At 38.9% G+C, this 21,729-nt stretch overlaps 1 protein-coding gene across 11 annotated transcripts in view; it reads left to right on the top strand.

The window, feature by feature from the left end:
* RABGEF1 (RAB guanine nucleotide exchange factor 1) overlaps positions 1-21,729 on the top strand; it is an 88,203-nt gene that overhangs the window by 60,854 nt on the left and 5,620 nt on the right. For 6 of the 11 annotated variants that reach the window (XM_019921908.3, XM_033841105.2, XM_073792042.1 and 3 more), the window contains 4 exons: positions 7,200-7,369; positions 14,769-14,850; positions 15,742-15,874; positions 17,146-17,237. In XM_019921908.3, coding sequence (XP_019777467.1) covers positions 7,200-7,369; positions 14,769-14,850; positions 15,742-15,874; positions 17,146-17,237 — 477 coding nt within the window. Of the gene's footprint in view, positions 1-7,199; positions 7,370-14,768; positions 14,851-15,741; positions 15,875-17,145; positions 17,238-18,079; positions 18,963-21,729 lie in introns of those variants that run through there. The other 5 variants (XM_033841106.2, XM_033841103.2, XM_073792043.1 and 2 more) reach the window with 5 other exon arrangements.

Here is a 21,729-nt window from a genome sequence, read left to right as displayed (position 1 = left end):
GTACATTTATTATTTCATATGGTTTCAGGAATATAACAAAATTGTTAAGGGTTGATGAGAATGTGGAGTAAAGCACAGTGTCTGCCATGTAGAAAATTGTCATTGAATGATAGCTTAAACATTATAATTCAAGAGCACATTTTGTTCTGCTGCCAAGACTTTTTAAAACTGAGTGTTTGGATTGGGAAATGGAAAGCTTGATAATCATAACAGACTGGCTATACTTGAAATACAAGTTTTGCTTCTGTATTAAAAACACAGGGCTATTTAGACTGCTTATATTTAATGAAATTTTTGATAAGATGGAGCTTAAACCTACCATTTTGCTCTGTTTTCTATTTATCCCATCTGGATATAATTCTTTCTCTCCTCTTTTCTTGCCTTCTTTTTGTGTTTTGTTTTTTTTTAATTATAAATTTATTTATTTATTTTTGGCTGCGTTGGGTCTTCGCTGCTGCATGCAGGCTTTCTGTAGTTGCAGAGAGCGGGGGCTACTCTTTGTTGCGGTGCGCGGGCTTCTCATTGCGGTGGCTTCTTTTGTTGTGGAGCACGGGCTCTAGGCAGGCGGGCTCAGTAGTTGTGGCCCACAGGCTCTAGGGCACAGGCTCAGTAGTTGTGGTTCACAGTCTTAATTGCTCCGCGGCATGTGGAATCTTCCCGGACCAGGGCTTGAACCCGTGTCCCCTGCATTGGCAGACGGATTCTTAACCACTGCATCACCAGGGAAGCCCTTAAGTAAATTTTTGAATGAGAAAATGTCTTTTATAGTTGCCCACATATTTGTCATTGCTGATACTCTTTGTTCCTGCCTAGTAGGAAAAATGAATCATTTCCTGTCATGTGTGCTCAGGAGATTGTTCTGCCCACTCCTTTACCCAGTTTTTTCTCACGTGCATGTGCAGTACTCAGTCAGAGACTCAAGGGAACCCCTCTGCAGTTATCTGGAGATTTTTCTTTGCAGCCCATCCTCTATGTGTTTTGCCACGCAAATTCTGGAAACTCTGGCCTTCTTGAGCTCTAAATATTGTTTCCCCAGTTCAGCAAGTCTGCTGGCTCTGTTTGAGTTGCCTCTCCCTGTGCCAAGGCCTAAAAACTCTACCTGCAGTGAGCTGGGGCACTTGTAAGATTTACCATGTTTGTCCCCTTCTCTCAGGGGTTACTCTCCCCACTGCCTGTTGGCCAGTGTTGAAAACCATTTTTTCATATGTTTTGTCTGATTTTTCTAGTTGTTAAGGCAGTAGGGTAAACCTAATCCCTGTTGTTCCATCACGACTAGGGGTGGAATTTATCAGATTGAGTGAAAGGTTAAATTCCAAGTATTAAAGAATATTTTCTAATTGTACAGGGTGTCAAATATAATTTTAGGTTTTCCGTATTGGTAAAAAAAAGTTTCAGAAACGATGTGCCAGTTTTTGTTTTGAGTTAAATTATGCCTTATTTGCTTAAAAAAAAAAGGTACATCCAAATGGCTCAAAAATAAAAGGTATATATGGTCCCTCACCCGTCTAGTTCCCAGACCTTCCCCCATATTCAGACAACTTTTGTTACTAATTTGTGTATCATTCTTTTGTTTTCATTTATAAACACATTTGTTCTTATCCCAGTCCTCCTATTTTACATAAAAGCACACTACGCATACCCTGCTTTTTTAGCTTAGCAATATATTTAAGAACTCTTTCCTTATCGGTACATAAAAAGGATACTTTTAAAATTTTAAGCTACGTAATATTCCACTTTATGGATTAAGCCAAAGTTTATTTAGTCCTTTAGTAGTGGCCATTTATGCCATCTTCAGACCTCTCCTTTTACAAGTACTAAAATGAGTAGCCTTGTACATATTTCATTTTGTACATGTGCAATTATGTCAGTGGAAAATTTCTCAGAAATGGAATTGTTGGGTCATAGGATAAATGTATTTTTAATTTTGATGATTATTGCCAAATTGCATTCCATTGCAGGTGTGTCATTTTACGTTCCTACCTCCATAGTGTAAGTGCCTTTTCCCCTATATCCTCATCAACATCAAACTTCAGATTTTTGCCGACTTGTTAATTTTTAAAATGACCTTTAATAATAGTTTTTTTTCTTTGTCTTTTTTAAAAATCTTATTGGAGTATAATTACTTTACAATGTTGTGTTAGTTTCTGCTGTACAACAATACTAGTAGGTTTAATTTGCACATTTGTTATCGTGTGTGAGATTGAGTATATTTCCTATGCTTAAGATCCATCTATGTTTCCCTTCTGTGCAGTGTTAGTATTCTTCACGCATTTTTCTATTGAACCGTTGGATTTTTCTTCCTCTATATTTATAGGAGTCCTTGTATATTAGGGAGAACAGCCCTTTGTGATGTAGCTTACAAACATTTTTTCCAGTTGGTTGTCTGACTTTTGACAGTATTTTTAGCCATACATATAGTGTGTTTTTATGTGCCCTTCTTGTCTTCTTTATGTTTTCTTTTAATATGATTGAATTCTTTTAGGGTGTCTACATTTTTTTTCATAACTTAAAAAAATTTTTTTCTTTAATTTAATTAAATTTATTTATTTATTTATTCATTCATTCAGGTGCGCCAGGTCTTAGTTGCGGCACTCGGGATCTTTTAGTTGCGGCACTCGGGATCTTTTAGTTGTGGCATGCAGAATCTTCATTTGTGGCGTGTGGGCTTTTAGTTGCAGCATGTGGGATCTAGTTCCCTGATCAGGGATCGAACCTGAGCCCCCTGCTTTGGGAGCGTGGAGTTTAAACCACTAGACCACCAGGGAAGTCCCAGGGCTTCTCCATTTTGAATCATAGTTAGGAAGCACCTGATACTTTAGAAGATAGGCAGATACGTGATTTGGAAAGATAACCATAAAGTGCAATTTTGATCTGCTAACTACTTAATATCAACATGCAGTTTAGAGGGGAAAAGGGGGTTTTTTGTTTGTTTATTTTTTCAGATTCTTGTCATTATGGTTTATTACAGGATATTGAATTTTGTTCCCTGTGCTATACATTATATCCTTGTTGTTTATTTTTATATGTGGTAGTTTGTATCTGCTAATCCCAAACTCCCACTTCATCCCTCCCTCACCCTCTACCCACTGTGGTAACCATAAGTTTGTTTTCCATGTCTGTGAGTCTGTTTCTGTTTGGTAAATAAGCTTATTTGTGTCATATTTTAGGTTCCACATATAAGTGATATCATATGGTATTTGTCGTACTCTTTCTGACTTACTTCACTTAGTATAATAATCTCTAGGTCCATACATGTTGCTGCAAATGGCATTCTTTCTTTTTTATGGCTGAATAGTATTCCATTGTGTATATACACCACTTCTTTATCCATTCATCTGCTGACATTTAGGTTGCTTCCATGTCTTGGCTATTGTACATAGTGCTCCTGTGAACATTGTGATGCATGTATCTTTTTGAATTACAATTTTGTCTGGATATATGCCCAGGAGTGGGATTGCTGGATCATATGGCAACTCTATTTTTAGTTTTTTGAGGAACCTCCATACTGTTTTCCATAGTGGCTGCACGAATTTACATTTCCACCAACAGTGTAGGAGGGTTCCCTTTTCTCCACACCCTCTCCAGCATTTGTTATTTGTAGACTTTTTAATTGAATTTTTTTTTTTTTTTTTTGGCCACACAGTGCTGCATGCAGGATCTTAGTTCCCTGACCAGGGACTGAACCTGTGCCCCCTGCAGTGGAAGCATGGAATCCTAACCACAGGACTGCCAGGGAATTCCTGTAGACTTTTTTTTTTTTTTTTTGTGGTACGCGGGCCTCTCACCGTTGTGGCCTCTCCCGTTGCGGAGCACAGGCTCCAGATGTGCGGGCTCAGCGGCCGTGGCTCACGGGCCCAGCTGCTTTGCGGCATGTGGGATCTTCCCAGACTGGGGCACGAACCCATGTCCCCTGTATCTGCAGGCAGACTCTCAACCACTGCGCCACCAGGGAAGCCCTGTAGACTTTTTAATGATGGCCATTCTGACCGGTGTGAGGTGGTACCTCATTGTAGTTTTTATTTGCATTTCTCTAATAATTAGCAATGGTGAGCATCTTTTCATGTGCCTTTTGGCCATCTGTTTTTCTTCTTTGGAGAAATGTCTGTTTAGGTCTTTTCCCCATTTTTTGACTGGGTTGTTTGTTTTTTTGTTACTGAGTTGTATGAGCTGTTTGTATATTTTGGAAATTAAGCTCTTGTCAGTTGCTTTGTTTGCAAATATTTTCTCCCAGTCTGTAGGTTGTCATTTTGTGCCTTTTGGTTTCCTTTGCTGTGCAAAATATTATGAGTTTGATTAGGTTCCATTTGTTTATTTTTGCTTTTATTTCTATTGCCTTGGGAGACTGACCCAGGAAAACGTTGGTGGGATTTATGTCAGAGAATGTTTTCCCTATGTTCTCTTCTAGGAGTTTTATGGTGTCATGTCTTACACTTAAGTCTTAAAGCCATTTTGAGTTTATTTTTGTGTATGGTGTGAGAATGTGTTCTAACTTTGTTGATTTGCGTGTGGCTGTCCAGCTTTCCCAACACCACTTGCTGAAGAGACTATCTTTTCTCCATTGTATATTCTTGCCTCCTTTGTCTTTGTTTTGGGGTGTGTGTGTGTGTGTGTGTGTGTGTGTGTGTGTTTTGTTTTGTGGCTGCATTGCTTGGCATATGGGATCTTAGTTCCCTAACCAGGGATTGAACCCATGCCCCCTGCAGTGGAAGCATGAAGTCTTAACCACTGAACCACCAGGGAAGTCCCTCTTGCCTCCTTTGTCGAAGATTAATTGACTGTAGCTGTGTGGGTTTATTTCTGGGCTCTCTGTTCTGTGCCATTGATCCATATGTCTATTTTTGTGCCAGTACCACACTGTTTTGATTACTGTAGCTTTGTAGTATTGTCTGAAGTTTCAAAGGGTTATGCCCTCAGCTTTGTTCTTTTTACTTAGTTTTGCTTTGGGAATTCTGGGTCTTTTATGGCTCCATATAAATTTTAGGATTTTTGTTTTAGTTCTGATAGGGATCACATTAACTCTGTAGATTGCTTTGGTTAGTATGGCCATTTTAACAATATTAATTCTTCCAATCCAAGAGCATGGGATATCTTTCCATTTATTTGAATTATCTTCAGTTTTCTTTATCAGTGTTTTATAGTCCTCAGCATGTAAGTCTTTTACTTCCTTGGTCAGGTTTATGCCTAAGTTTTTTTTGTGTTTTTTTTTTATGTGATTTTAAAGGGTTTTTGTTTGTTTGTTTTTACTTTTCTGATGTTTCATTGTTAGTGTAAAGAAATGCAACAGATTCCTTTATGTTAATCCTGTATCCTGCTACCATGCTGAATTTGTTTATCAGTTCTAGTAGTTTTTGTGTGGAGTCTTCAGGGTTTTCTGTGTATAGTATCATGTCGTCTCCATATAATGACAATTTTACCTCTTCCAATTTGGGTACCTTTTATTTCTTTTTCTTGTCTGATTTCTGTGACTAGGACCTCCAATAGTATGTTGAATAGAAGTGGTAAGAATGAGCATCCTTGTCTTGTTTCAGATTTTAGCAGGAAGGCTTTCAGCATTTCACCGTTGAGTATTATGTTGGTTGTGGGTTTGTCATAAATAGCTTTATTATGTTGAGATATGTTGCCTCTATAGCCATTTTGGTAAGAGTTTTTATTGTGAATAGATGTTGAATTTTATCAAATGCTTTTTCTGCATCTGTTGAGATGATCATGTGGTTTTGTCTTTTCTTTTGTTGGTGTGGTGTATCACATTGATTTGTGTACGTTGGAAAAGGGTTTTTTTGAAGTGAGAGGTGGAATCTTTAGTTTGACCTATGTAGTTAAGATATATTTTTACATGATCTGTGTGTGTTTGTCTCACTTGAATAAACCAGTCACTCTAATAGGGGTAATGCTTTTATTATCTTAAAACTTTATTGCTGCTACATCATTAAAATGTATTTCAGATACTAAAGCTCAAAAAATAAGGTTGTAAGAAGTTACTCTGAAACAGATTGACAGACATAGAAACAAACTTATGGTTACCAAAGGAGAAAGGGGGTAGGGGAGGAATAAATTAGGAGTTTGGGATTAGCAGATACAAACTGTTGTATATAAAATAAACAACAAGGTCCTACTGTATAGCACAGGGAACTATATTCAATATCCTGTAATAAACCATAATGGAAAAGAATATGAAAAAGAATATATTTGTATGTATATATAACTGAATCACTTTGCTGTACACAAGAAACTAACAGCATTGTAAATCATCTATACTTCAGTTAAAAAAAAAGAAATTACTCTGAGAAAGCATGTAATAGGTTGATTTTAATACCTACAAAAGGTACTTTTTCTTCCTAATTATCTTTTTTTGTGTGTGTATAGAAAAGGATCATGGGTATATGAGATACTTTAATTCCTTTCAGGTATTGCATTAGAGAGCACAATTCAAAATCAGGAGGCTTAGAAGGTGATCAGAAACCAAGTGATAGTTCATGTTTTCTGAGAGCACTTACCCTATTACAACACCCTTATCTCTGTTATGTAAAGGTCTTATTTTCCTTTCAGTGTATTTATTTGAAGAGGGCAAAGAGTTGTGTGGCCAACTGATTGGACAGTGGGTTTTTTTTTTGCTTCTCTTGCCTCTGCTCTGTCATGGTCACTGTGCTACTTTGGATGCATACTTTCACTTTGAGCAGTATGACTTGAAGTTTGAATGGTGGGTAAATAATTGTTCATCTCCACATAAAAATTGTTCATCTCTTTGCCTTTTTGGCAAATCAAGTGGATTTGGGAAGCTTGTCTAGCATAAGTCATCTATAATTTTTGTGCTTCTACTGATTGTTATTTTACATGTTGACTGGTTTTGTAAATTCATGCAGTCTTTGAGAGAGTTGTTCAAGATAGCAATGCCATTTCAGTGTTAACGATTAAATATATAGATCAAAGCATGATATATTTTGGCTAAGAAGATACTGATAGAGCACCTTTATTTGAATAGGAGTATCTTTTAGATATGTAGTTTTATCTAATTGTACTTCCTACTCATAAAATAGATTTAGCTTACTTTAAGGAAAATCCAAATATTTAAACATAAAATAATTTAAATTCAAGTTTAACTTTGATTTAGCATAATTTAAATAATCTTAAATTAGATACTGAAAGTAATTCCATGCATGGCTCTTCTGTGTAATGAAACTTACTATGTTTAATTTTCCCAGCAGAAATTCAGGAACCAAAAGCTCCCAGTCCTTCTATAAACCGGCAAACCAGCATTGAAACGGATAGAGTGTCTAAAGAGTTCATAGAATTTCTCAAGACCTTCCACAAGACAGGCCAAGAAATCTATAAGCAGACCAAGCTGTTTTTGGAAACAATGCATTACAAAAGGGTAGGTTGGGAACCACTTAGAAACATAGAGTTTTGGTTTTAGGAAAGGTCTTAGAGATAATGTAGTGCAACTTTGTCATTTTACAACTGAGAAAATAAAGACCCAGAAATGTTAAGTGACTTACCTGAGAAATGTCACTGAACCAAGTTAAACACGCCTCCTAGGCTAATACTTTTCCTCTGCAACTCAATGGTGTTTGGATCATCTTCGCATGGAATGTCTGGCATCAGAGCTACTTATGTTGTGTACTTTAGTAATAAGCCTTCCTAACTTGTCACCTTGTAAATAGTGTAAACTGCCAAGAGAGCCATAGTAGACCTTGAACTCTAAGTAACAGTCATTAGACCAATAGTAATCATTTTAGGTTTATTTAGTTTTGTTTTGTATTCATTTTTTTTTTTTTTTTTTTTTTTTTGCGGTACGCGGGCCTCTCACTGTTGTGGCCTCTCCCGTTGCGGAGCCCAGGCTCTGGACGCGCAGGCTCAGCGGCCATGGCTCACGGGCGCAGCCGTTCCACGGCACGTGGGATCTCCCCGGACCAGGGCACGAACCCGTGTCCCCTGCATCGGCAGGCAGACTCTCAACCACTGCGCCACCAGGGAAGCCCTGTATTGATTTTTAATTTTCCTCTCCTTTCTCAGGTAGAGAAGGGAAAGCTAAAATTTAAACATTGAAAGGGACCTTAGCAACTATATAGTTACCGTCCCTTTATTTTACAGGTGGGGAAGTTGAGAGCCAGAGAGGATAAGTGACTTGTCCAAGGTCACTTGGATAACACCTTGTGTCTTCCACACATGTGTCTTTGACCTGTACTTTCTAACCCATAATTTCAACAATGAACCACTCTTGCCCACATCTTTTTCCTCTTCATTCCTATTTTCTCTAGTCCTAGTGTATGCCCAGTGGTGAGCAACCTTTTTACCACATATGGGTCAAGTCTAGAAAATTAAGTATTTTCAGAATTGCATTAAATTTTTTTCAACCATTTTATCTTTATCAGGAAACATTTAATATCTCTACCGAGATTTTTTTTTTTTAATTTCCTCATTCCCAGAAGGTATCTCTTTTGGCTGAAATTTCATTCAGCACCTACATAATCCACACACATTGCAGTATTGCAATGTAACGCTTGACTTTTCAACTAATGTTGTTTGCTAAGACTCTTCAGAAGCTGAAGGGTTTATTTATTTATTTATTTATTTTGTGGTATGCGGGCCTCTCACTGTTGTGGCCTCTCCTGTTGCGGAGCCCAGGCTCCGGACGCGCAGGCTCAGCGGCCATGGCTCACGGGCCTAGCCACTCCGCGGCATGTGGGATTTTCCCGGACCGGGGCACAAACCCGTGTCCCCTGCATCGGCAGGCGGACTCTCAACCACTGCGCCACCAGGGAAGCCCAAGGGTTTATTTTTTTACCCTTTTTTCTTTTTGATTAATCTCATTAGCTGCTTAATAGTCCCTTGTAGTCCCTTTTCACATTCTTTAAGAGATATTTCTATTACACACAAGACAGGCAGTGACATCATTAGCACAGAATTCATTTATGTTGAACATACAGTTGTCATCAGCTACTTTTTTCTTCTTTGAAGTTACCACAGCAAGAATTTAAATTTTATTGAGAAAATGAGAAGGTGGGGGAGGGAGTGGGGTGCTAAGAAGAAGCTAAAGAAGAATTTACAAGGTTTAGTTTTTTAAACTTATTATTGTTACATATTTAGTTTACATAACTAGAATTTAAGAATCTCACTGTGAGAACCAAGCTTCAAATAGGTTTAAGAGTGGCCATGGACTCAGGGATGTATATGGTCACCAGTGAAATGAAGAATGTCTAGATTTCTTTGACATTTGGACGAAAAACTGTATGTGCCCAGGGTAATTTTAAAACATTATGTAGACCCAGTTAGATGTTCACCTTTCCCATCATAACTTGAAAACCATATTTTCTAACTTAATAAGCTCCCTAACTTGGTAAAAAAATTTTTTTCCACAAATTTATTCATATGAAAATATTTTCAAAACACACAGACCACAGTTAAATCAAAGTAAATAAGACTCCTAGAGAAACTCTTTTGCTGCCCAAACCGTTTAAATACTGTCCTTGCTAATTGTTGATAAATCCCTCACATACATTTTCCCCTGTTCTGAAAGTGTAGCTTGCCCCATTTTTAAAAGTATAACCTTTGTAACCCTCTGCTGCCTCAAAATTTAGACCCTTTAATTTATTGGATATTGCATTTAAGCTTTTTAACAAATGAACTTTCTGGGTTTTTCAATGCTGTTTTTAAACATGATTTCTTTATTAGTAGTAGTTCAAATATGCTCTTTTTCCTTGCGAAGGAAGCAGTCAAGCACAATGTTAAGACCTTTTGCTGATTTCAGTGTTCTTTTCCCAGCCATTCATTCTGTAAAAGTCTGGTATTGATTATATTATATACTTAAAGTTTTTCTGATACTAATTCTCCTGAAAAACTGTTTTCTAAACCTGAAAGAGGAGAAAGAAAATATAATAATTTAAAATATGGCTATATCTTCTCTTCCCCAAAATAAGTAAAAAGTTAGGTGTTCTCCTATATTTTAAAATAGATTTATAATTCTAAACCATATGTGTGTGTAAAGAGTAGTTTCCCCTGCTATGTAATTACTGTTAGGAGAGCAGAAGCATGTATCCTACATGACCTCAAGGTATATTCCCTGATAAGGTGGATTATCTTAAAATCTGAGGACTGCATGCTTGTCGTACTTTCAATGTTAATGTTTAATTTTAAGTTTTATTTAGGAGGAGTAAAGCCCTAATGTGTTTAGTTTCGTAAAAAAAATTATTGAAGGCAGCAGAAAGTAGCAATACAAAAAAAAAAAATGAACATTAAAGTTAAAACCTAAATAGATCAAACAGTTAACTGTAGTACAAAAGAAAATTAATCCAGAAAACAGATCATGGAGATCCAGTTTCTAAAGATGAAATACACAGAAAACATAATTAAGGAAGTAGTCAAAGATTTTCAAAATGGGGGTGGGGCTTCCCTGGTGGCGCGGTGGTTGGGAGTTCGCCTGCCGATGCGGGGGACGCGGGTTCGTGCCCCAATCCGGGAGGATCCCACATGCCGCGGAGCGGCTGGGCCCGTGGGCCATGGCCGCTGAGCCTGCGGGTCTGAAGCCTGCACGTCCGGAGCCTGTGCTCCGCAGCGGGAGAGGCCACAACAGTGAGAGGCCCGCGTACCGAAAAAAAAAAAAAAAAAAAAAAAAAAAAATGGGGGTGGAAGAAAAGATTTCAGCCATACAGTTAAGAAAGAATACAGAGAGCCTCTCGGAATATTCAAAGGAATATACCCACTTGTCAAACTTTTACACTACAAAGAAAAAGTTTTTTAGGAAAAAAAATAAAATGGCTTTACACAGACATTATAGAAAAGATGATCCCAGGCATTGGCTAGAGAATACTTAAAGAAAGTATTAGAGAATACTTAAAGAAAAGGGTTCATTTACACTGCTAGACTGTGTTTTTTCTTAGAAAACTATGAAAAAACCTTTAAAAGAATTTACCAGCACAAACCTACAATCATATCACTTAGCTCCTTTGGCAAGAACTTTGAAGGATCTGAGATGTACTCTCCTTGCAAGTTAAAAGTTAGCCTGCCATAGTTTCATGGATACTGGCAGAAGACGCAAGCCTCCTGGGTCAGAAAAAAAAGAGGCCAGTTTATTACAGCACTAGCAGTAACCAGAGTATATCAGTGTTTGTACCAATTCCCTACGTATCAATTCCCACAGGGCAGTGCAAAGAAGACCAGGTACCAAGTAATGCCTGCACATGCAGTAAGTTATAATAGAGAAGAGGGTCTTTTATAGGGCCATGAGCTTGCCTGACCTTTGCCCCAGAGAGAAACATTATTATACTAGACAGTAAACAATCTACCCTTTTCACTTAAGGGAGGCTCTACCTCTGTCTTCCAGTCCTGTCTGCTATACAGCTATCCTTGAAAAGGGTGCAGAACAAAGGCAGTCAGTGTCTCTCCTCACAAGATGTGTAGAAATAGGAGAGGTCTATGTAGAATTGTCTCCCCACATCTTTACAATATTATAAAGGGTGGAACAGTAGTAAATGGCCACTTTCATTCTTTCTTTCATTCAACTAGTGTTGAGCACTATGCCTGGCTCTGTTGTAGGCACCAAGGGTGCAGTAGTGAACAGTGCCCCCATGGAGCTGACATTTTAGTGGAGAAGATAGACAATAAACTAATTTATAATATATAACAGTGGTAAGTCCTCCAAATAATCTAAAGCAGGAAAAGAGGACAGAGTGGCAAGGGAGTTCACATTATGAATTAAACACTGGACTGAAGTGTAAATCTGTGCAAGAGAAATAGAGATATACAAAGGAGTTTTCTGAATTGTAACAAAATTAATGATTGTGTGGAACTGGTGTAGGAATAGGTGATCCATTGCCACCTGTGAAACAAGCCATTTAGGCCTTTAAAAGGAGGTCACGGTTTCTGGTTAGAAGTAAGTACTAGTAATAATCACAAGAATGAAGTGTGTTCTTAGTGTTACGATTTGGTGCAAATGAAAGGTAGCCATGTGTAAGCTACCTAAGTAGATAATCCATTGCAGAAAGTACTGAATTATGAGCATTCAGTCTTCCTGTTTAACCTGATTGCCCTCTGAGAATTTTAATATTTTTTATATTATTGTCTTGTACAGTGGCTGGCAAGTCTATTAACCATGTAGTAAATGTTTTTAGAATGAATAGAAATATCATTTTCCAGAAATTGGGGAAAAATAATCTTACCGGAAAATCCGAGGGAAAACAGAATACTAATAGAGGTATAAGTTTAGCAACATGGTGAGATAAATCCACAAAATTTAGTTATAGTACAAGATGCCAGAGATAAAAAGCTAAAGAACCTAACACATTTTTTAAAAAATAGCAATTTTTAAAGACAATAGCAATAAAAAGATTAAATATTAAATAATAACTTAATCTAATATAGAAAGTTAGAGGCTCATTCAAAGAATTAAAAGACTTTCTCGATTTTATCTTGGATTTAGCTGAGGGAGTATAATATCCTGGATCTAGCTGAGGAAAACAAAAAGATAAACTTACTTTGACTTTGCAGGTCAATATGAACACTTAAAATATTAAATTACAATGTTACATTGTTTATTCTAGAAAAAGAAGGAAGCAAGGGTTTGTGAGGGAAGGTTTCTAAATGTTGCAGAATTCAAAATATACTAAAATGAACGTTACCACAACTACATATGATTTTCATATATATATATTCAATATGTAGAGAGAAAGAGAGCAGTGAAATAAACTAGGGATTCCAGAAATAAATTCAGTTTCTCAGGAGCAAATTGTATGAGAATTGGAAAACAAAGGGGAACAGGATCGCTTTTTACTAATTGCCGCTGAAAAAGGGAAGTTTGTATGCAGATTATTTAAGGTCTGTTTTTCATACTTTGAACCTTACATGCCAGCCAAATAAAAGAGCTAAGCAGGAAAAAACTTAGAAGAAAGCAGATTAAGATTTGTTTCACCTACAGAGAGGAGCTAAATTCAGCTGTTGAAGAATTGTTCTTAATGACCAGAGAAAGGTTTAACGGTATTAGAAAACATTCAGGCAGTAACAAGTGTGCAGTCAAGGTGGTCACAGAGCGCTCTGAGTACTGTGAGGCCTGCCAAGTTATTTTGACCGAGGGAATGGAGGGCACCTTCTTAGAGGAGGCAAGATGTGGACTGAGCCTTAAAGGAGGTACTGTGGAACTTCCTTGGGCAGCTGTTGGAGGATTGGAGAGGAGTAAAAGTCATCTGGACTGGGCTTCCCTGGTGGCGCAGTGGTTGAGAGTCCGCCTGCTGATACAGGGGACACAGGTTCTTGCCCTGGTCCAGGAAGATCCCACGTGCCACGGAGCGGCTAGGCCCGTGAACCATGGCTGCTGAGCCTGCGCGTCTGGAGCCTGTGCTCCGCAACGGGAGAGGACACAACAGTCAGAGGCCCGCGTACCGAAAAAAAAAAAAAAGTCATCTGGACAGAGAATAATTTCACAGTGTTAGAGAGGCGGGAAAACTAAATGCATTCTCAACAGTAGGTAACCTGGCAGGGTAAGTGGGGACCAGATCATAAGATAAGATGGTCAGTTGAGAAGAGAAAGATCAAATGTGGGGAGAGCAGCTGAACTCCAGGTGAAAGATAATGAGGACCCAAACCAGGGAAGGTTCGACGGGAGAGACATTGTAAAGGCAGATAGGCAAGGTTTGGTCACTGTCCCTCACCCCAAGGCATCTTTTCTAAGGTAGCCAAAGCATCAGGGTCTGCGTGCTTCATCGGGGCTTTATTGGCCCGTGTCATTGGCCTGTGCAGAGGTGGTCTGTGAGAAGCAGTCCTGTGGAATTTGTCTTGGGCCGTATTCATGCCCATCTGTGATGAAATCTATGAGAACCCTTGCAGAAATTCCTGATTTTGGTGTCAGAATTTCACCTGAAGAATTAGTTTGCTTTTACATTTTGGACACTCAGTTATGTGACTCTTTTCATCTTAGTGATGATTGCTAGAAAGTTTAGTTAGAGACAAATTTATGGGCTGACTTTTTGCTAACTTCTGTATCTTCAAGGAATACATTTTTGTGTTATCTTTCCTGGCTCTACTTTCTGTTTCTGTTTCTGTCCGTGTTTTGTTTTGTTTATCATTTTCTAGGTTATTGTGCTGAACTGTGTTTATCTTTTATATAGACTTCAGATATTTTTTGGAAGAAAGTATATGTGAATATATATATTTGTGTTACACCTATAAAATCAGTAAAACCAAATAAAAATGATAAAGCCCAGTGTTAGAGGGGGCTGTGGAGAAACAAGCACACCTACATGGTTAGTGACTGTACTTGGAGTTTCTGAAGGTTATATATCTAGCAATGGATGTTTAGAGCTGTAAAGTTGTCCAGACTTACTAAGCTGTTAATGCCGCTTTTGAAAATGAATCACAAAGAAATAACCTAAAAGAACCAGTCTTCGCATAGTTGTTAATAGCTGCAATATATAATTAGCAAAAAAAGGGAAAGAACCCAAGTACACAGTGGTAGAAGTGGTTAAATAAATCGGTTAATATAGTGGAATATTATAAAGCCATCAGATGGTTAAGTAGATTAGATAAATCAAAATGTACATAAACGTGCAAATTATCAAAGTATGCATTGTACCCATATAAAAATGTGTATATACAGCAAAAAGAAGTGAGAGGTCATGGAATGTTGTAAATAATGTTAATGGACAGGCTTTTCTCCCCTGCAGCATTAATTTAATTTGTAAGTACTTTTGAGATTAGTTCAAGGAGTGGGTTTCGTAAAATTTAGAGCTTTCCTCGTGATCTTTCTTCAGCTACTAAGCAGACTCTTCGTCCCTTTGTTTCAGGATTTAAGCATTGAGGAACAGTCAGAGTGTACTCAGGATTTTTACCAGAATGTGGCTGAGAGAATGCAGACTCGTGGAAAAGGTAATACCTTGTTAGCCTGCCTTTGAGGGATTGCTGGTATTTGCTAGGGCCTACTGCTGAGTCTCTTAGCAGTTTCCCTCTTTCTCAAAAGGCTTGGTTGGTTTGCCTGCTCTGTTCTGTAAATTACTCCACTGACATTCAGGTAGCTGGTGTTATACTTAACAGTGTCTTTGAATACCACCATGTATATCATTCCAAGATAATTAAGCAATTGGATAATTTCTTGAGCAATGTTTAATAATTTCATTAGGGATAGGGACAGACTAAAACCCCTTGGGAGGCTTCTAAATGAAACCCCCATCTTGGAATTGCCATCTTGGTGAGTCGTTGTTCATGGCCCTGTGTTCCTCATGTGAGTTGGGGCAGGAAAGAAATTGAGAACCACTGGCCGTGCTGTAGGTTTTTAGGGATTCTTCTTGAATTTGACTTGCATTGATGTAGATTTTAGGGTGTACTTAGCGTACATGTATATCTGAGAAATCTGCCCTATATGTATACCTCAGAGCAACCCCTAAGGTTTCATAGGAAACCTCAGAAAAATGAAAGGGTGAGTCTTGCCAGCATTCATCAGTCTTGGGAATTTCATGTGCTTTTCTAATGTAGCAGTAGGGAATGACCCATGCTGAGGTCTTCCCACTTGGCAGGGTGTACAACTGTTAGGTCCTGCCATACAGCTTAAGTTAGAAGTAGGGGTTCTATAAAAGGCAGCCCCAAAAGTTGAGGTAATTTTTTAAAGGGTATTTTTTAATGTGACATCTTATACTTTTGTTTCTGAGTATATTTAATGTATTTCTGGTAAATTAGTTTTCTGCTACATTGAAAGTACTGTGAAAACATACTTTTAATTTTAAATGTTCATCCTTCATTCAAATATCCATTTGGATATTTCAGTGCCTCCAGAAAGAGTTGAGAAGATAATGGATCAGATTGAAAAGTACATCATGACTCGTCTCTATAAATATGTGTTCTGTCCAGAAACTACTGATGATGAGAAGAAAGATCTCGCTATTCAAAAAAGGATCAGGTAGCTGATTGTTCTGCTTTTTCTTGTTGTTATTTATTTACTACCTCCTGTTGGAAGAACACATTGCAGGAAAACAGGACACTTGAGTTTCAAACCTTCAGAGCAAGTAACAGCTTAGGTACCTGCCATCCTTAGCGTATAAACTCCTTTGTGGTGTCAGAAAGAAAAGGAATGTGGTAAATTGACAGGATGAAAAGGCTTAAGTCACCATCTTGCTTATTCATTTGAATCCAGGCAGCTTTAGATAAGAACCGTGTTTGATATGTGAGACTGTTTAAATCCCCAAAATCTCCAAGGAACAGGAGGAAATTTCATTGTTTTCTCATTTCACTGCACTAACTATCTTGTCAGGCAGGAAGCTGTGAGTATCCATATCAGGGCAGTGTGTGTCGTTTTTCCTCATTCCTACCACGGGTGCTTGTGATATGATTCAGCCATTCCTCCAGTCGCATCTTTCCGCTACCACTGGGTTGCTAACACTTCGCAAAGCACCCACTCTTCCATGGCCAGAAGAGTGAGCCCCAGTGCTCTGCATTCCAATGGCAGCAAAACACTGAGGAAAGAGGCCGTCTACATGTGGGAACAGGGCCAAGCCCGAGCATGATGAGGTGCTTCTGGAGGAGAGGGACCTAGGAATCGCAAATGGGGTTCCCAGACAGCGGGGCTGGTAATTGGTAGCTTTGTACTTGATGATGTCTCACCAGAAGTGAGGAGCTGATCTTGGGAAGATGGAAGACAGAGCCAAAAGTAACTAGGTGGGCTTTGGACTGAGGTGCAGGGTGAGAGTGTTAGTCAAGCAAGTGGTGAGGGTCAGCAGCAGAATCTCTGGAGCAGAGGTAGCATGTGACCAGGAATGTCAGTGATTCAGGCAGAGGTGACACATGCTTGTTGACCTCTTACTCGGGCTCTGGTGTGCCTCAGAAGTCGAGGGCAGAGCCAAAAAGGCAACAGTAAGGCCAGGGAGCAGCAGAGGCTTCTCAGATCCTCATTCAAGTATCAAGTGCTTTTCAATCATAGTATAATCTCATTTCAGCTAGTAAAATTGTCTTCTGCTTTCTTGTGATAAGTGCAGAAGAGAAGCCTTGTTTTAGGATTCCAGTTACTTCAGCACATCAGCTGAGCTCCTAGTATGTGCGTGTGCCTAGGATTGCCTGATTAGTCAGTGGTGCCCCATCCCCATTCCCTTAACTGAGGAAATGGCAAGGTAATTGCTTACAGTCCATCCTTGGGACTTTTTTTCACTGTCTCTCTCTCTTTCTCTCTCTCGGTAGAGCCCTGCACTGGGTTACACCTCAGATGCTTTGTGTCCCTGTTAATGAAGAAATTCCAGAAGTGTCTGATATGGTGGTGAAAGCAATTACAGGTCAGTGAGACTGAGAGCTTTTATATTTGGATGCTTTTCCCTTGAAGTTAGCATTTGGCTTTATAAATCTATACTTATTTCAGTGAGTAAAAAGACAGTCTTCCTAAAGTACTTTTAAAATGCAAACTGCCAAAGCTGTGTTGGAATGTGGTAAAAGTGATTTAAGAGTGTTAGTTTTATGAATTTGAAGCATGCAGATTGGCAGGTAAACCACTTTCCCCCTTCATTTTCCATGACTTATTTCTTGAGCATTGAACTAAAGCCAAATACAGCTAGGGTAAATTTCTTAAAACTCAGTTGCATTTATATATTCAAAATAATTTTGAGAAGTGGAATTGGTGAGGTAGGGTCATGCCCAAGCTAGAATTATATATTAAAATGATGCCTCTAGGGACTTCACTGGTGGCTCAGTGGTTAAGACTCTGCCCTCCCAGGTTCGATCCCTGGTCGGGGATCTAGATGCCACATGCATGCTGCAGCTAAGAGTTCGCATGCCACAACTAAGGAGCCCGCAAGCCACCACTAAGGAGCCCATGTGCCGCAACTAAGGAGCCAGTGAGCCGCAACTAAGACCCAGCACAACTAAATTAAAAAAAAATATATATATATGTGTGTGTGTGTGTGTGTGTGTGTATTTTTTAAGAAATCTAAGAAATCTTTGTCTATGACAAGATCATAAAGCTTAAAAAAAATGATGCCTCTAATTAGTTGTTCATCAGAGATGTGCTTTGAATTACTTTTCTGGTTTGTTCAAGAAGTAAATGAAGTGCCCTAAATCGATGTGGCTCTGACATTCTGGACAGGTCCAGGCATCTAATAAGGTTTCTGTTTCTTATTCATAGGAATAATCCAGCAGAAGTGCAACACAAAAGTTTAAAAAAAACCCAGAAAAACAAAAATAAACGCTCCTAATGGAGAAGACATCCAACTTGCCCAACTTCTTAATTAAGGAGAAGAGTTGGAAAGACTTGATGCTTTAGAGATTGTTAATGAAATTCTGCTGGGAAGGAGAGTGGGCCAGCTGATGTTAGCCATGCTGGAGGCGCGCCATTAAGTAGGCTCCGCTGGTTTTCAGAACCAGAGACTCAAGTTACAGGAAGAAATGGGGGGGGTGGTTTGCTTAAGATACTCTCAGGGTTGGAAGGGAGGTGAGGCTGTCACAGAAACTTAGCTTCAAGGCCCCTCTAGGGACTGAATTATCTCCCGGTTAACATGATTCTTCCACTTTCTCAGGTTCTGCTTCTCTTTGTACGGCTTTGCATTTCAGCTCTCATTAAGAAATGAATTATTTTCTGTATTTCCCTTTGTAGAGTTTAATTGGCCTCACTAAATACTGTCCACTTTGTTGTTCAGAGCTTTTCTTCTAGGCTACTCATGGGTCCCATGAATGACTACTTTGGGTCAAGACCCACCTCCAACCCCATCTTTTGCTCAGGGAACATCTGTAAGAGATCAAAGATGAAGCCTGAAACTTGTACTTAAGTTTTCCCAAAAAAATGGTTCTGAAGAACCTAGGGGCAGTACAGGAATAAAGACGCAGACGTAGAGAATGGACTTGAGGACATGGGGAGGGGGAAGGGTAAGCTGAGACGAAGTGAGAGAGTGGCATGGACATATATACACTACCAAACGGAAAATAGATAGCTAGTGGGAAGCAGCTGCATAGCACAGGGAGATGAGCTCCGTGCTTTGTGACCCCTCTAGGTGGTCACAAAGCTTGGAGGGTGGGAGGGAGATAGGGAGGGGGGGAGGGAGACGCAAGAGGAAGGAGATATGGGGATATATGTACACGTATAGCTGATTCACTTTGTTATACAGCTGAAACTAACACACCATTGTAAAACAACTATACTCCAATAAAGATGTTAAAAAAGAATTTTGAGAGGTGGAACTTTTCTCTTGAGGCATCTAAGATGGTGTTTCAAGAGATCTTTTGATAGTAAAAATACAGCCACAAAATTTTAAAAGCCTTCTTACTCTCTCATCTTAGCCCCCTCTTCTTGCCAATCCAAGTGCAGACACATTCTGTCTCTGAGGACCAAAGTTTATATGATCACTTTCTTCCTACTCTAAACTTGTCAGCCTTAGAAAGGACAGTCTGTAACAACGGTCTTAAATATGGAGATAATCAGTGAAATTTCTCCAAATTGTCCTGTGTGCTACTAATGAGGACTGTCAGTTTTGTTTATAAATACACTGAGCTGAGGCCTTTGCCATTTCTGTTGACCTCTGTCTTCTAGTGAGTGGAACCCCCGGATGCTACTAAATATCCTGCAATGCACAGGACAGTCCACTACAACAGAATTATCCAGTCCAGATGTCAGTAGTGCCCAGGTTGACTGACCTAGAAGTACAGCCTACTTTGTTTTCAAAACCCCATTAAAGATAAGCCTGGACATCTGCTAAGATAGAGTACCCACACTCAACCCTATCTTTCATACTAATTAAAAGCCCTGAACAGAAGGTGCAAAGCAGTATCTGAGGACTCTGAAAAGTAAATAATAGCAGGTAGATTGGGAAGGGAAGGTCATTACTAGAGGAACAACTAATACAGTGGTGAGTTTCCTGTTTTGTTTACTTTTCTTTCCATGTCTCCTAGTTTAGACTTTAGCGCAGTGCAAATCATGGAACTGCTCATTGGGGTGGGCGATCCAGAAACTAAAAGAAACTTCTCTCAGACTAAAGGATACTTAGGAAGGGTGGTGTTCACAACAAGATGAAGAGTGTGGGAGAAATCCCTTGGGTTTTCCCCTTTATTCTCCTTCCTTTTCCTTCTGTTCTCTTCCTTTTTACACTACTGGCCCTGCTCCTTGGCAGTGGCAGCTACACATGCATCCAGATAAAAAGTACAGATAGGCCTCGGAGATATTGCGGGTTCGGTTCCCGACCACTGCAATAAAGCAAATATCGCAATAAAGTGAGTCACACGAATTTTTTGGTTTCCCAGTTATGTTTACACTAGACTGTAGTTTATTCAGTGTGCAATAGCATTATGTCTTAAAAAACAATATACATACCTTAATTAAAAAATACTTTATTGCTAAAAATGCCAAAGCAGTTACTATGATAACATCAAAGATCACAGATCATGATAGCAAATATAATAGTAATGAAAAGGTTTGAAATATGCAAGAATTACCAAAATGTGACACAGAGACATGAAATGAGCAAATGCTGTTGGAAAAATGGTGCTGAGAGACTTGCTTGACGCAGGTTGCCACAAACCTTCAATCTTTAAAAAGCACAATATCTGTGAAGCGCAATAACATGATGTATGCGTGTAATTCACATTTCATTCATTTTAAAACTTAAAGAATAAAGATTAATGAGAAAATGGTTAAATGTTTGAAATAGAGAATGAAAACCAACAGTAAAAGGCAGAAGGCTAAATAGGATGAAAATGGTATAAAAAATATACATTTCCCCAGATCTTTTTGGTAATAAGTTCTATTTAAATAGAAAAAGAAATAGACTGAGACATAGTAACAATAATTACAACCCAGAATTAAAAGATTAAAGGAACTAAACAATAAAACAAAAATTATATCATTCATACAATAGACAGGTAAGTGGGGGAATGGAAATATTAATAAGTTACAATCAGGCCTCTGCACTGTCCAGCGTTCCTGTTCCACACACATTAGTCTTCCATGGCTGGTGGTCCTGTGAGGGTTTCCCCAGGTAGCTGACCTCAGGGATGAGAGCTAAGAGCAGAAAGAACTTTTTGGCATGTACCACCATCCCATGTAAATCTGGAACTTATATTCCTGCTAATGGCAAGAAATTGGTGTCAAATTAAGCTGCCTCAGCTCTTTTCTTTCATGATGTTCTAGACTGCAACCGATGTGTCCATCTTCAAAGGCACACACCTGCCCTCCTCTTGTGTTGTTCTGACAGTGCTGAGTTTGCACTTGATTATTCCTCATTGCCCCCTAGTCTTTGTGACAAAGAATGAACTTATAAGAGCCCACCAGATGGACTTAGTGGTAGTTAAGGGCAGTGAAATATTTCTGTGAGAAATAAAATATTGTTTATGAGGTTAAATGTATACCCATGCTCATCCTCTCTGCTAACCAGCAGGTTATAAGTATCATAAAGGTGTTGTAGATATTCGCTGCTAGTGGAGATTTACATGCCACGAGGACTGGCCACCATGGACCTCCATGTGATGGATTTCAGCCGCTTGCACTTTGATATCCAGTACAGAGATGCCTTGTATCAATATAGTAGCCACATTTCTAAAAAGCATTATGCAAATGAGGCCTTCTAAACTGAGTTATACAATGTATTAAGAGGAAAAAAAACAGTAAAGAGACTCTACTTATTTCTCTGTGGAGCTCATAAACACTTGTACCATCATGATTAAAAGAATGGGCTTTAGAGTCAGATAGATTTGACTTCAGATCCCCCCTATGTCCCTTTTTATTGTATGATCTGGGGCGAATCACTGAACCTTTCTGAACCTCAGTTCCCTTAATGATAATAGTGCACG

Source organism: Tursiops truncatus, chromosome 15 (assembly GCF_011762595.2).
Source record: "Tursiops truncatus isolate mTurTru1 chromosome 15, mTurTru1.mat.Y, whole genome shotgun sequence".
Lineage (NCBI taxonomy): Eukaryota > Metazoa > Chordata > Mammalia > Artiodactyla > Delphinidae > Tursiops > Tursiops truncatus.
The sequence above is the reverse complement of the archived record's forward strand: the minus strand, read 5'-3'. Positions and strand labels throughout refer to the sequence as shown.